At 34.2% G+C, this 15,316-nt stretch overlaps 1 protein-coding gene across 1 annotated transcript in view; it reads right to left on the bottom strand.

The window, feature by feature from the left end:
• Positions 1–609: 609 nt before the first annotated feature.
• SLCO4C1 (solute carrier organic anion transporter family member 4C1) overlaps positions 610–15,316 on the bottom strand; it is a 64,249-nt gene continuing 49,542 nt past the window's right edge. Inside the window, exons 10-13 of the mRNA XM_008014048.3 lie at positions 13,811–14,001; positions 7,266–7,330; positions 5,792–5,929; positions 610–3,585 (exon numbers count right to left, since the gene is read on the bottom strand). Coding sequence (XP_008012239.3) covers positions 3,425–3,585; positions 5,792–5,929; positions 7,266–7,330; positions 13,811–14,001 — 555 coding nt within the window. The 3' untranslated portion in view covers positions 610–3,424. The remainder of the gene's footprint in view (positions 3,586–5,791; positions 5,930–7,265; positions 7,331–13,810; positions 14,002–15,316) is intronic.

Below are 15,316 nucleotides of genomic sequence, written 5' to 3'. Positions count from 1 at the left end.
CTACATTTGAAAAGAAAAAAATGATCAACTCTTGATAATTTTTAAAAGCTAAATTAATTTTAGCTGAAGCACTAAAATGTTATAATACAATTTACCCACTGAGTTTTTCAAAGTGGATTGTCTTTCACCTATTTTCGATTACTCATATGTGCTGTAAAAGTTAGTGTTTATTGGACTTTACTGAAAAAAAAGCTGAAGGAGCCTAGGGAGAAAAGAACATCATATTTCAAATTAATATCTAATAGTATTTCCTTAAAATATTTTACTATTATAATAAACTGAGATAAATATATCCCACACTCTTTTATCAGACATTTTAAAAATCATCTGTAAAATGTATCCTACTCATATAAATCTTATATATTAATCTGTCATATATAGAAACTTGTGTAAGAGAATTTTCCTAATATATATTTCATAATAAATGTGGTTTGTATTGAATTAAAAACATGTGTTGAGATACAAGAAATCTCTGGATCAAATTATTAATACATTCACCAAGTTCAAAAGTAATACTAATTTCCCTTTCCCATCCATAAAATATGCTTATGTTCACAGAGATAAGCCAAGTTTCAAATCTGTGTCATTTAATAAGCTCAAACATGACAATTTTGTAATAAACATTCTGATTTAATAAATGGTAGGAATATATATTTTGCATACTTTACAATAAAGACAATTTTGAAAGAAAATGGATCTAAAACTTTGTTTCCTTCCAATTTACATAGTAAAGTCAACTGCATACAGTTCTTTCCACATATATTTTCTACAATTAAAGAAATCTAAATGTTAAATTTTAACACATATATCCAATTATGTACAAAATTACAATGTCAATTTATAAGTCAATCTTACTTAAAAATCATAAATTACAAAAAACACATTTTGAATAATTTTGTTCTAGAAGTATCATAACAACTCATATGATCTAGGTGAACCCAAAAGTAAAAAACAATGATCATAAATTATGGTAGTGTCTGTAAAACCCTGTTATAAAGGAGGTATTCTTTTAAAATATGTACATTACATATAAAAGCTCTGAAGTCCTTTTAAGAACCAAAATTATGTTCAGTTTAACCATTTTCATAAAAAGCTTATTTAAAAAGTATCACCTTATAAAACTGAATATATAAAATACGATGCAGCCCTTGATAACTAAGAATCTTTATAAATGCCAATTATTTAGTCACCTGTTTATCAAACTATTTCTATGGATGGGGTGATTTTTTTTCTTCCTCTAAATTAAGTGGCCCTAGACTAACATATTTGTATAGTTATTCTATTTTCTTCCCTACTGTCATTTCACATCTCTATCAGTGAGTTCCTCAGGATTTGCCTTTATTTTACAACTATGAAAGTCTTCAATCCAATTTCCTGCTTCCACACATGGGATACAGAAAGCCTAAACTTTCCTTTTTTCTGGGCTCCAACAGGAAGCAGCATTTACAATGTGTTTAGCTTGGTGGGCGGGAGATTGTCAACTGAAGTATCATGTGTGTTCACCTGCCTATCTTGCCCTGTCTCTTTGGCTGCTATAAATTTCCTGCTTCTCAAGTATCTGAATTTTTGGCTACCTATTTGGCTTCTGTCTTTGGTGTTTATATCTGTCTGGTTTTAGCAGGTCTCTCTGATTCCTGACCCACAGCTCCTCTCCTTCTCTAATATTCAAGTGTGCTTGCTTGACTAACTTCTCATTTCTTCTCCTTGAATTTCACTTTACAATTGCACTACATTCTATCATCCTTGGCCACGGATTACCACAAAACATAATTTCTTAAATTCTGCAAATTTCTAATGTTTCTAATCTTGGTTTCCTACAAGATCTAACACTAGGCTTGTGTTATCCTTATTACAGTGTATATAAAACAATGCTTGTGGAAAACTAACCTAGGAGAAAGCTTATAGGGGAAACCTGATAAGGAATTTTATTAAATTAATAACTCTTATAAAAATTTCAAATGTAATAATATCTGGATTTGAACTTCAATACTTTTCTTAAGTAAAATTCTTAACCATGGTATAAGTTATGTTTGTTGATGTTCACTCATCTATACCCTCCATATTCTCAGCAAAGTTGGCATAAATAGCACCTGTATAAATAAGGTTATAACATTATCAGTCTTGTAAAATACTTTATTAAATCAATGCATCAGTTAAAGCAGGGGTCCCCAACTCTGCGCTGTGTGTGGCCTGTTAGGAATCAGGCCACACAGTAGGTGAGCTGAGAGGCAGGTGAGTGAGCATTACTGCCTGAGCTCCGCCTCCTGTCAGATCAGTAGTAGCATTAGATTCTCATAGGAGTGCAAACCCCACTGGGAACTGCACATGCAAGGGATCTAGGTTGCACTTTCCTTACGAGAATCTAACTAATGCCTGATGGTCTGAGGTGGAGCAGTTTCATCTCAAAACCATACCCTCTTCCCCCATGGGAAAATTGTCTTCCACAAAATTGGTCCCTGATGCAAAAAAGGTTGGGGACTGCTGAGTTAAAGGGTAGGGTTTAATGTTTTAATGAAACAACAATAATAGATGACTACACTATGCAAGGCACTGTTTTAGACACTATGAGTAATGTGTTAAGTGATTGGCTTTTCAAGTAAGAAAACTTAAAGTTATATAAGTGTTGATCAATAGTTTCATGTTTATTTGGCATTTTTCTTTACTGACTGGTACTTTCCTCTGAAATATATGTAACTGAATAATACTATCACAGAATCATAGATGTGTTAAACATTGTAATATCAACAAATTACCTCTTGGAATTCTTGAGTTAAAGTGAAAATATGTGTATACAATGCTGATGTTTCTGTATTCACTATATACCAAGACACAAGGATGATAACTAACATATTCTAATAGTTCAATAATTTGATTTGAGAAAGGCCAGACTAGTATACATAAATTTAAAAACATATTATGTGACAAACCTGGTTTTAAGTTCATAGGCTTTCAACAATAATTCCTGGAAATCATCACACAACTTTGATTAGTTTAAATTTTTATACCATAAATGTTCTAAGCTCAAAATATTGGCAATGAAAATTAAAATTAAACAAGTTGTAATGGGGATAGAAACATCATTGTTTTTTAAATGTAAACTTTTCTAATTGTGGGCCTTTTTTCTTGTTATTGCTTGAGGATTTCATATCTAGACAATGGGAATGGGAAATAAGTGTGTGTGTGTGTGTGTGTTCGTGTGTGTGTGTGTGCTGTGTTTTGAGGCTTTTGGAGGGCTTTGAAGGCACAGGTCTGTTTCTTGCATAAAACAAAAACTACATATGTAAAAAAATACATTTGATTATGAAAACATCAATTTTGTAAATATGATTGTCCATATTGGATAGATAACGTTGTCACGGCAACGTGTGTTCTTAAAAATCGAGGTAAATTTTCCAGGTGTAACACAGTCTTCTCTTTTCTCATTTCACCCTTCTTTTACTACTTTGTTGAGATCCTGTTCTGCTAAAACATTAGTCACAACTGAATTCTCATTATGAAATGACACATCAGTGGCTGGTGGAGGTGGTCTATACAAAAAGATTGCAAATCCATTGAAGAACATGGTGATAACTTTACAAGTAACACCTAAGTAAAAAAAAAAATTAGACATGGTTTTTGTTTTTAATTATGATAAAAATTATCACTGAGAAAAATCTTCATGAATAGAACATTTTCAAAGAGAATAATTACATAACCATTAGAGTTCTATGTTTAAAATTTTTGAAACATTAAGGGGAAAGAAAAAATATTTGTATACAATTCAAGGCAGTAGTATTTATTTTCTTTCTAAGCAGTAATAGAGTACAATAATTAACTTATTCTTGGTTATGCTTGTGCATTCTGGTAAAATAAGTGTTGTATAGAACTAAATAGGAATTGGGCCACAATCTAGATTTGTTAACACAAGCCCATAATCCCAGTACTTTGGGAAGCTGAGAGAGGTGGATGTCTTGAGTCAAAGAATTTGAGACCAGGCTGGGCACCATAGGAAACCCTGTCTCTACCAAAAAAAAAGTACAAAATATATCCAGGTATGATGGTATGAGCCTGTAGTCAAAGCTACTTGGGAGGCTGATGTGAGAGGATAACTTGACCCCTAGAGGCAGAGGTTGCAGTGAGCTGAGATCACACCACTGCACTCCAGCCTGGGTGACAGAGAGAAACCTTATCTCAAAAATAAATAAATAAATTTGTTAACACAATATCATATCTATAAAAAACTGCAAGCAACCAAAAGTCAATAATGAGGGAAAGTAGTTTGTAACATTCTTGAACCTGAATAAATTGCAGAACATTCCGGTCCAGGATAGAAAATAATTCTAAAAATTAAAAAGGTTTTGGAGTTCTTAAGAGAAAGCCTCTGTGGGAGAATAGCACACCCAATACTTAACCAATCTACTCTTCTTATCAGCTAAAAATATGAAACATTAAGATTCACTTCACAAACTTTGATTTATTTTCAAGTAAATCTGATTTTAATATGAAGTTATATGAAGTTAAACTAGTTCCAACCACAGTATAAGCATTTAATAATTGCCAGCCTAATAAATTCAATGTGGTCTCACCGCATAGTTCTTGCAGTAGCTGTTTTCTTTTTGTTGATTATTAATATTTTGTTTAAAAACAGGAATGCTCATTCATCTAGACATTACTAGATTTATAGAATGATTAGTTACGTAGGTACAACTTACAATATTTTTTTATTTGTTTCATTCTGAAAATTTTAAGATTTTTATGTATTTTGTGGGGGAATTCCCACATTCATCACTGAATAGGAAAATGAACAATTTGTTATCTATCCATATCTCTGACCAAAAAGTACAAACAAAACGAATTAAATAAATTTTAAACATAAAAACATTGTATGTAGTCATGATTGTAGTAAAAATATATAGTTTAAAAAATTGAATAAAAAATGGTTTTTAAAAACAGGTAAAGTAATAGGATGATTCATTTTGCCTATACTTGTCAATACTTACTCCCCAAGTGCTATATGAATTTATACATTATTTCTTCAGCAAATTTCTATTACTCTATCTCTATCAACTCAGAAAGTATACTCTGGATTTACATGCACGTAAAGAGTAATCATAAGCCTATCTTGATACTTGTGTCAAAATAATCACAATGAAAATCACACATTATATTAGATACATATGTATACATACGTTCAGGATTTCTCTAAGATATTTTAGTTTCTTAGGTTATTTTTCAAATTTTAAATTTCAACTTTTATTTTACTAGTATAAACTAGATACATTGTTCTACTTCCTTAATCTTGTCTTAAATTTCATTCATTGTTTAACCAAGACATTACAAACTGCAAAAGGCAAAAAGAATTAAACATCACAGCTAACCTTCTAAGCTATAAAAACCTTCCTCACAATGTGCCTTAGAGACAAAAGATACTTCCCTGCCTGAGCTGTACGTGTTTGCAACACCTAGATACCTAGATGACAATCATTCCAGGGAGTTTCTCAGAATTCTCTTTTACCTTTCAAGTATACTTTTCAAAAATGTTTGAGATAAGTTATTAAAAATATATACTGTATGATATAATGACAGCAAGAATTTTATTTTCTTGTATTTAATACTGAGCGTTGCAGACTCCATCCATTCAAAGCCTCTCATAACATGCTGTGATAAGTGTTGTCTGCTTCAGGAAGACTACTGGATGGCTCAACAATGTGGACTGAACAATTGAAAATAACTGTGACCTAAGTAACCAACAATGAGATTTTTTTTTTAAGTTCTTAGTTTACTCTAAAATTATCAAGAAGTCACCACTTACTTATGGCTACTAGCATATGGGCCATCTTGATGTTATTGTAAATCCAGCAAGCTCCTTTAATTCCACAATCATTTATATCCCAAAGAATACATGTGCTGTCTATTGTGAAACCAAATATAATTGGTCCAGGTATTGTTCCTAAAAGAATTATGGGTGAAATACACAAGGGTAAAGATTATAGTTTAGAATTACAGATCTTTTTATACATGATCATACATATATTTTATAGAAATAAAAATAGATATTCATCTGTCCACATGCAAATTAATTCATGTATGAGTCAAAGGAATATAAAGCACAGATATAATATTCTAAAATAATTATATGTAATTACTATGTGTTTCTAATCAATTCAAAAAAGTATTTTAATAGAAATATCCAATCTATATCGGGCTAACAGTTAATATTTCATTTCACCACTTTTCTAATATAATGAATAAATGTGCCTTTGAAATTAGCTATTATACTTTTTAAAAATCAAAATAAATTATTCATGATGCACAAATAAATCTGCTGACCTACAGTATATGTTATATCTATGTGGGTGTGCATGTGTATATAAATTAACATGGACCTCTGTATGTATTAGTGTATGTATATACAGATATATAGTCTTATAATACCATATCTAGGAATATCACTATCTTATATACCCACCACCATCTCCAAGAAGCCATGAGATACTCAACTTCCATATAGCTAAGGAATTTCCAATTATGTGAGGCAGTAATTTTTAGACAAAGATTTCAGTTGCATCCAATCAGTTCTTTCATGACCTGTAGCATGATACGGTCAGAATACTAGACTCACAGTTAGGAATCGTTTTCCTAGTTTCATTTATATCATTAGTTGTGTAGCTATGGGCAAAACCCTGCACTTTTCAGGACCTTAATTTACTCATCTGAAAAAATCGGTAAGTTGGACTAGGTGATCTCTAACACACTCACTTTTTGTTTTTGTTTTAATACATAATCTTAATATTACGTTTACTATGTCTGCCTTTCTTGTAATTTGTCCTGTATCTGGAACTTTATAAAATTCTCTGGTATAAATTCTTTCTTCCAATAATTCTTAACTAGTCACAATATCCATACCACAGTTGCTATTGAAACATTTTAACATCATTTTTAATTGCTAATGTAACACAATAGTGTCACAAATAGAGACAAAAGCAGAGAGAAAACGAATTACGTGTTGATGGTCATATTTTATATTTGAAACAGACATGACACACCTTTTAAGGTTTTATTTGCAATAGAGTTAGAACAGGTAACCAGGCAGGTAGGTTAAAAGTATGCAATATGTAAATAATCCTATATCTGAAACATTGGAAAATGGCTTCCTTCAACAAGAATGATATAGCCTAGTCTTCCACTATAATTTTTTTTTGTCACAGGCCATAAATTAAAAAATCAATAACACTATTGAACCACAATAGCCAACACTTAGCAATGAATAAAGAGAAATGGCATACCTAATAATCGAAGGAACATAAATTGTATTCCCAAGGCTAGGGACCGTTGCCTGTGATTAACACACCTGGAAATATTAAATACATATGAGACCAAAAAACGCGGAATAGTATATTCACTCTTTGAGCAAGTTCAAATTTATAAGAGGTTAGCATTCCTATATTAAAAGTAAATGTTGTAAACACAATATAAACAATGTATCTGTAAGAGCTTATAAATGGTTTAATCTTCCTGGAATTATAAAAGAAGAAAAATGTTATCTGACCTAAAATATTGCAAATAACACTAAAGAGTCACTAGTCTTTATTAATTTTAATAAATGTAAAGGAGAAAGGGTATTCATTCACAAGACATATTTTCCATGAAAGTCATCAATACATTATGTATAAGAGTGTGCCTCAATATAACAGAGCCCAGATATAACAAATCCACAGCTAACATCATACTCAATGGGGAATACCTGAAAGCTTTTCCTCTAAGATGAACAGGACAAGGATGCCCACTCTCACGAATTCTATTCAGCATTGTACTACAAGTCCTATCCAGAGCAAGTGGGCAAGAAAAATAAAAGGTATCCAAATTGGAAAGTAAAAGTAAGATTATCTCTGTGAAGATGACATGGTCATGTATGTAGAAAACACTAAAGATCCTGCCAAAAAAGCACTACAACTAGCACATGTATTTAGTAAAGTTTCAGTATAAAAATCATAATACAAAAATCAGTTGCACTTCTATACACCAACAATGAACAAAAGAAATCAAGTAAACAACAAAATTTACAATAGCATTGAAAAATAAAATACTTAGGAATAAAGTTAACCAAAGAGGTAAAATACTTGTACACTGAAAGCTATAAAACAATGATGAAAGAAATTGAAGAAGCCACAAATAAATGGAAAGATATCCCTTGTTTATGAATTGGAGGAATAAATATTTTAAAATATTTATCCTACATCAAGTGGTCTACAGAATTCAGTGTAATTTCCATCAAAATTCCAATAGCATCTTTCACAGAAATTGAAAAAGCAATCCTAAAATTCATATGCAACAACAAAAAAATTCAGAATAGCTAAAACAGCCAGAGGGTGGCACAAGATGAGGGACTGAAAAGCTCCAAGTTAATAATTATCTACACAGAAAGAAAAAAGAAAAACACTTTAACAAGAATCAAAAGTCAGGTGAGCACTTATAAAACGTGGTTTGACCTTTATATTTCTGAAAGAGGCACTGAAGAGATTGAACAAAACAGTCCTGAATCTCAGACACCACCCCTCCCCAACTCAGGCAGTGGCAGTGTAGTAGAGAGAACTCTCAGGGGTGGGGAGGGAGAATATAGCAATTGTGAGGCAATAAAATCAGTGCTGTCCTGTTAGAGCAGAAAGGAAAGGACCAACTCACCTGACACCTGCCCACAGAGGGAGCATTTAAACCAGCCCTAGCCAGAGGGTAATCTCCTAGGCAGCAGTCCAAACTTGAGTGCTTACAAAACAACTCACCACCAAGGGCTACAGCACTGTGTCTCCAAGTTAACTTGAAAGGCAGTCTAGACTATAGGGACTGCAACTCTTGGGCAAGTCTTAGTGCTGAATTAGGCTCAAAGACAGTGGACTGGAGGCACACATGACATACTGAGACACCAGATGGGACAGACAATGGAGTCCTGGTATTACTCCTCCACTAATCCCAGGCTGCACAGCTGCAGGTTCCAAAAGAAACCCTTTCCTGCCACTTTGAGGAGAAGAGAGGGAAGAGTGGGGAGGATTTTTGTCTTGCATCTAGAATGCCAACTCAGCTACAGGAAGACAGAGCACCAGTCAGAGTCGTGAGTCCCTCCCATTTGAGGCCTTAGGTCCCAGACATTATTTCTAGACACACTTTGGGCCAGAATGGAGCTCACTGCCTTGAAGGAAAGACACCAGTTCTGACCGCATTCATCTCCTTTTAAGTGAAGAGTCCTTGGGCCTGAACAGCCAGCACCAGTACCCAGGTACTACATCGAGGGCCTTGGGCGAGAACTCTTGAGACTTGCTGGCTTCCGATAAGACTCAGCACATTACCAGCTTGGTGGCTACGGTGAAAAACTCGTTCTGCTTCAGAAAAGCAGAGGGAAAAGTAAAGGGGACTTTGTCTTACACTTTAGGTACCATCACTGCCACAGGCGGGTAGAGCACCAAACAGGTTATTGGAGTTCCCAATTCCAGAACTTGACTCTTTGACTCCAGAACTTGATTTCTGGACCTGTCCTGGGCCAGTGGGGAGCCCTCTGCCCTGAAGGGTGAGTCCCAGGCCAGGCAGCATTCACAACAAGCTGACTTAAAGAGGCAGTGGGCCATAAGGGAACATTAGTCTGGCAGTGCTCCTCATGGCCTGGGTTGGAGGTGCCTATAGGGTGATGCTTGTCTGCCTTTGCAAAGGGGAAAGAAGAGTGCAAAGGACTACATTGTGTGGTTTTCATGCTAGCTTAGCCGTAATACAACAGACTAGGTACACTTCTAAGGTTTTTGACTCTAGTCCCTGACTTCTGGGTGGCACTTCTAGACCCACCAGTGTGTGTAGGACCTCCCCACCCTGAAGGGAAGGACACAGGCGTGGCTGGCTCTCCCACTTGCTGATTGTAGAGCCCCAGGCCCTTAAGCAAGCAGAGCCAGTAACCAGGGAGTGGTTACAGAAGGTCTTGGGAAAGAGCCAACACTGTGTTGGTTTCAGGTTTGACCTAGTGCAATCATAGTGGCGGTGGCCACAGAGGTGTTTGCATCACTCCACCTTCAGCTTTAGGTGGCTCAGAACAGAGAGAGAGAGACTCTGCAAAAACCACAGCATTACTGACCTTAGGGTGCCCCTTAAAGCAGATACAAGTAAAATCACAACACCCAAGTCCTTTCAAATATATGGAAAGCCATCCCAAGAAGGACGGCTACAAATAAACCCAGACAATGAAGACTACAGTAAATACTTAACTCTTAAATACCTAGATGCTGAAGAACATCTACTAGAATCAACACCATCTAGGAAAACATGAACTCACCAAATGAGCTCATGCCATCAGAGACCAATCTGAAAAACAGAAATATATGACCTTTCAGACAGAGAATTTAAAATAGCTGTGCTGAGGAAACTCAAATAAATTCAAAAAACACAGAGAAGGAATTCAGAATTCTGTTAGATATATTTTACAAAAAGACGAAATGATATTGGCCGGGCATGGTGGTTCACACCTGCAATCCCAGCACTTTGAGAGGCTGAGGCAGATGTATCACTTGAGGTCAGGAGTTTGAGACCTAGCCTGGCCAACATGGTGAAACCCTGTCTCTACTAAAAATACAAAAATTAGTTGGGCATGGTGGTGCAAGCCTGTCGTCCCAGCTACTCGGGAGGCTGAGGCAGGAGAATCACTTGAATTTGGGAGGCAGAGGTTGCAGTGAACCAAGATCATGGCCACTGCTCTCCAGCCTGGGCAACAGAGCAAGACTCCATCTCAAACAAACAAACAAAAAAGAATCAAGTGGAAATTCTGGAGCTGAAAAATGCAATTGGCATATTGAATAATGCATCAGAGTCCTTTAGTAGCAGAACCGATAAAACAGAATAAAGAATTAGTGAGACTGAAAACAAGCTTTTTGAAAATATATAGTCATAGAAGATAAAAGAAAAAAGAATAAAAAACAATGAAGCATGCCTACAGCATCTAGAAAATAGCCTCGAAAGGGAAAATCTAAGAGTTATTGGTCATAAAGAAGAGGCAGAGAAAAAGATGGGTAAGAAAGTCTATTCGAAAGGATAACAACAGAGAACTTTCCAAATCTAGAAAAAGATGTCAATATCCAAGTACAAGAAGGTTGTAGAACACTAAGCAGATTTAAACCAAAGAAGACTACCTCAAGGCACTTAATAATCAAACTCTCCAACATCAAGGATAAAGAAAGGATCATAAAAGCAGCAAGAGAAAAGAAACAAATAACATACAGTGGAGCCTCAATACATCTGGCAGCAGACATTTCAGTGGAAACCTTACAGGCCAGAAGAGAGTGGCAAGACATATTTAAAGAGCTGAAGGAACCAAACTCTTACCTTAGAATAGTATATCTGGTTAAAATATTCTTCAAACATGAAGGAGAAGTAAAAACTTTCCCAGACAAAAGTCAAAGGATTTCATCAATGCCAGGCCTGTCCTATAAGCAATGCTAAAGGGTGTACTTCCATCAGAAAATGAACATTAATGAGCAGTAAGTAATCACCTGAAGGCACAAAACTCACTGGTAATGATAAGTACAAAGAAAAACACAGACTATTATAACACTAACTGTGGTGTGTAAACCACCCTTATCCTAAGTAGAAAGGCTAAATGATGAAGCAATAAAAAATAATAATTACAACAACTTTTCAAGACATAGTACAATAAGATATACATAGAAACAACAAAAGGATAAAAAGCCAGGGGACAAAGTTAAGGTGTAGAGTTTTTATAGTTTTCTTTTTACTTGTTTGTTTTATCAATAACACTGAATCTAAAAGGACTAAACTCTCCAGTGAAAAAACACAGCCTGGCTTAATGGATGAATAAACAAGACCCATTGACCTGTTGCCGACAAGCAAGACACTTCACCTATAAAGATACACACAGACTGAAAATAAAGAAATGGAAAAACATATTCCATGCCAATGGAAATTGAAAGAGAATAGGAGTCACTATACCTAGAAAAAAATAGATTTCAAAACAAAAGCTATAAGAAGAGACAAAGAAGGTCACTATATAACGATAAAGGGGTGAATTCAGCAAGAGGATATAACAATTTTAAATATATATGTAGCCAACACTGGAGCACCCAGATATACAAAGCAAGTATTAGTAGAGCTAAAGAGAGAGATAGACCCTGATACAATAATAGCTGGAGACTTCAACACCCCATGTTTTGCACTGAACAGATCTTCCAGATAGAATATCAAGAAAGAAACATCAGACTTAATCTGTACTATAGATGAAATGGATCTAATAGAGATTTATAAAACATTGCATCCAATAGCTGCAGAATACATACTCTTTTTGTCAGCACATGGATCATTCTCAAAGATTGACCATATGTTAGGTTACAAAACAAGTCTTAAAACATTCAAACAAACTGAAATAATATCAGTCATCTTCCCTGACCACAATGGAATAAAACAAGAAATTAATAACAAGAGGAATTTTGGAAACTATGCAAACACATAGAAATTAAACAATATACTCCTGAATGACCAGTGGGTCAATAAAGAAATTAAGAAGAAAATAGAACAATTTATTGAAACAAATGATAATGAAAACAACATGCCAAAACCTATGGGATATAGCAAAAGAAGTACTAATAGGGAAGTTTATAGCTATACATCAAAAAGGAGGAAAAATTTCAAACAAATAATTTAATGATACATCTTAAAGAATTAGAAAAACAAGAGGAAACCAAACCTAAAATTAGTAGAAGAAAGGAAATAATGATCTGAGGAGAAATAAATGAAATTGAAATGAAGAAAATAATACAAAAGATAAATGAAAAATTAAACAAAATTGACAAACCCTTAGCCTGACTAAGAATAAAAGAAGAAGATGCAAAGTAATAAAATCAGAAATAAAAAAGGACACATTACAAGTGATACTGTGGAAATTCAAAGGATCATGAGTGGCCACTATCAGCAACAATATGCCAATAACTGGAAAATCTAGAAGAAATGGACAAATTCCTAGATACATACAACCTATTAAGACGGAATCAAGAAAAATCCAAAGCCTGAACAGACCAATAACAAGTAGCAAGATTGAAGCTGTAATGAAATGTCTGCCAGTAAAGAAAAGCCCAGGACCCAATGGCTTCAGTGCAGAAAAGCCAAAGCTATCCTAAGCAAAAAGAACAAAACTGCACATGTGCCCATGAGCTTAAAATAAAAATCAAACAGTAAAAAAAAAGAAAAGGTAATGAGTAAATATTAAGGAACAAAAAAAGAAAAAAGCTAGAATTCATTAGGAAAGATATACAAAGACTGATGACTCTATGGAAGGACAGGTATGAAATGTACAGGTATGAAATGTGTTTGTACAGTGGGATAGAAGGAAGAAGAGCAACTGGAAACACAAAACACAGGTGAACAACACAGGTAACAGCCAGTTTCTTATTGATGAGCACTGCTTAAGGAAGATTTAATGACACAGTGCCTAATGCATAAGGTAGAATGCCTGCCACTCTGATTCTGGCATATTGGAATGCATTTTATTTCTGTGATACTCAAAATTGAACATTTCTCCAGCTCACAGCTGAAGTTTCATGAAAGAAGCAGAGAAAACACCAAGCACAAGCCAGGCAGGCAATGTGAAGACACTTTCACGTGCATATCACTTAAATCTCCTACATCTGGGGTTCTATGGAGGCGCTTATCCAATGCCACAGAACTAATGATCTTGAACGGGTAGATTGGTATTGAACCAATGGTCAATATGAACCCCAAATGAACCCCAAGTCCATTTGCTTTCCATCAACATGTTGTCTTGGGAATGAAACTTTCTCAACATACTACATACCTTAGGATAGACACAGTTATAGGAGTACCGGCCATAAAGGTAAAAATAATTATAATAAAGAAAACGCAAAGGAATATGGGCAGGTTCGCACAATGAGTTTCACATTTTCCAGCTTTAGCTTCAAAACCCAAAGTTTCTGCAGTGGATGTTATTTCTGTTTTCCTTTCAATACAAGAACAGTTGTAATATACCTAAAAATATTAGACATAAAAACAATGAAAGTGATTATTTAGAAAACAAATTATTGTAAATTAGGTATTCTCTAGACATGGCAAACACTCTCATACTGTCTTTATCCATATACAACAAATTATGCTGAGAGAATATTTAACTCTTAAGAAATTAAACAAGTGGAAACAAACCATATTTATGATGTGGAATTACTTGTATTTGACTTTTGTGGCCATTACTTCAGCTTGTACCCTGTTATAGTAATTACTGACTTACAGAACAATTTAATGGGAATATAAGTCATGTGATCTTGCACATTCTAGGCTTCTTACAACAGTAATTATTTCTTAAGGCATTTTACATCTCAACTCCATCATTCCACATCCTTTATCCTTACTGTAAATCTTTTTTAGACATTAAGGCCTTAACGAAATCAGAGCACAGCCAGAGATATCAAAGACACCGTGCTTTCATTGTTCAAAAGGCCAGAAACTTTTTTTTTTTTTTTTTTTTTTGGTGCTAAAGCCATTCTAAGACCTCTGGTACCAATTCAGGAAAACCAAATATGCAGATGATACCTCCAAAATTGACTATTACATATTCAGCAATCAAATATATCAAATAATGAGGTAATACAGCCTTTAAAATTTTAAGGAGAGAAACTGAGAACAGTATTTTCTATCCTAATGAAACTTTACAACTCTCATTCACCTGCAATATAGCAGTTAGTCAAGGTCAGATTTTGTAGTTTGGGTCACTGGTGTGAAATATAAGATTAAAACTGTATTGCTGTGAACAAATGTATATGGGTGTTTATTAAAAGTATTATAAACGTATATTGCCTATCTGAAATATTTTATAAGAAAAAAATATTGTGAATCAATTGATTATTTCACAGACTGATTGGACATAAAAAAGTCAGGACAAATAGAAAATTTTCAAGTCAAAATCATTTGCTCTTCCCAAAAAATTCTAGAAGACAACTTGCTGTGTAAGACAGTAATTATCTTAGCATTTAGTGAAAAATATAAATATTAAATTAACCATATCAAAATAACCAAAACTATTTTAAGTATGCTCTGGGTATTAGATTTTCTGTGTTTTTCCCCTGTGCAGGATGGTATTTGTGTCTATATATATTTAGTTACGTAACTAAAACCCTTCCTAATAACTCCTTGTCATAATCCGCTTCTAATCAAAGTTAGCCAATAGCGTTTATTGGTTATATATACAGAAAAAAATTCAAATATTCAAAGTTGTCATATAACTCTTACACATCTTATTGTTTTTGTTTATACCACAGTATATATTTCCCTCAGATCCTTTTAAAGTTAT

Source organism: Chlorocebus sabaeus, chromosome 23, assembly GCF_047675955.1.
Source record: "Chlorocebus sabaeus isolate Y175 chromosome 23, mChlSab1.0.hap1, whole genome shotgun sequence".
Classification (NCBI taxonomy): domain Eukaryota; kingdom Metazoa; phylum Chordata; class Mammalia; order Primates; family Cercopithecidae; genus Chlorocebus; species Chlorocebus sabaeus.
Note: the sequence above shows the minus strand (reverse complement) of the source record. Positions and strands in the feature narration are given on the sequence as shown.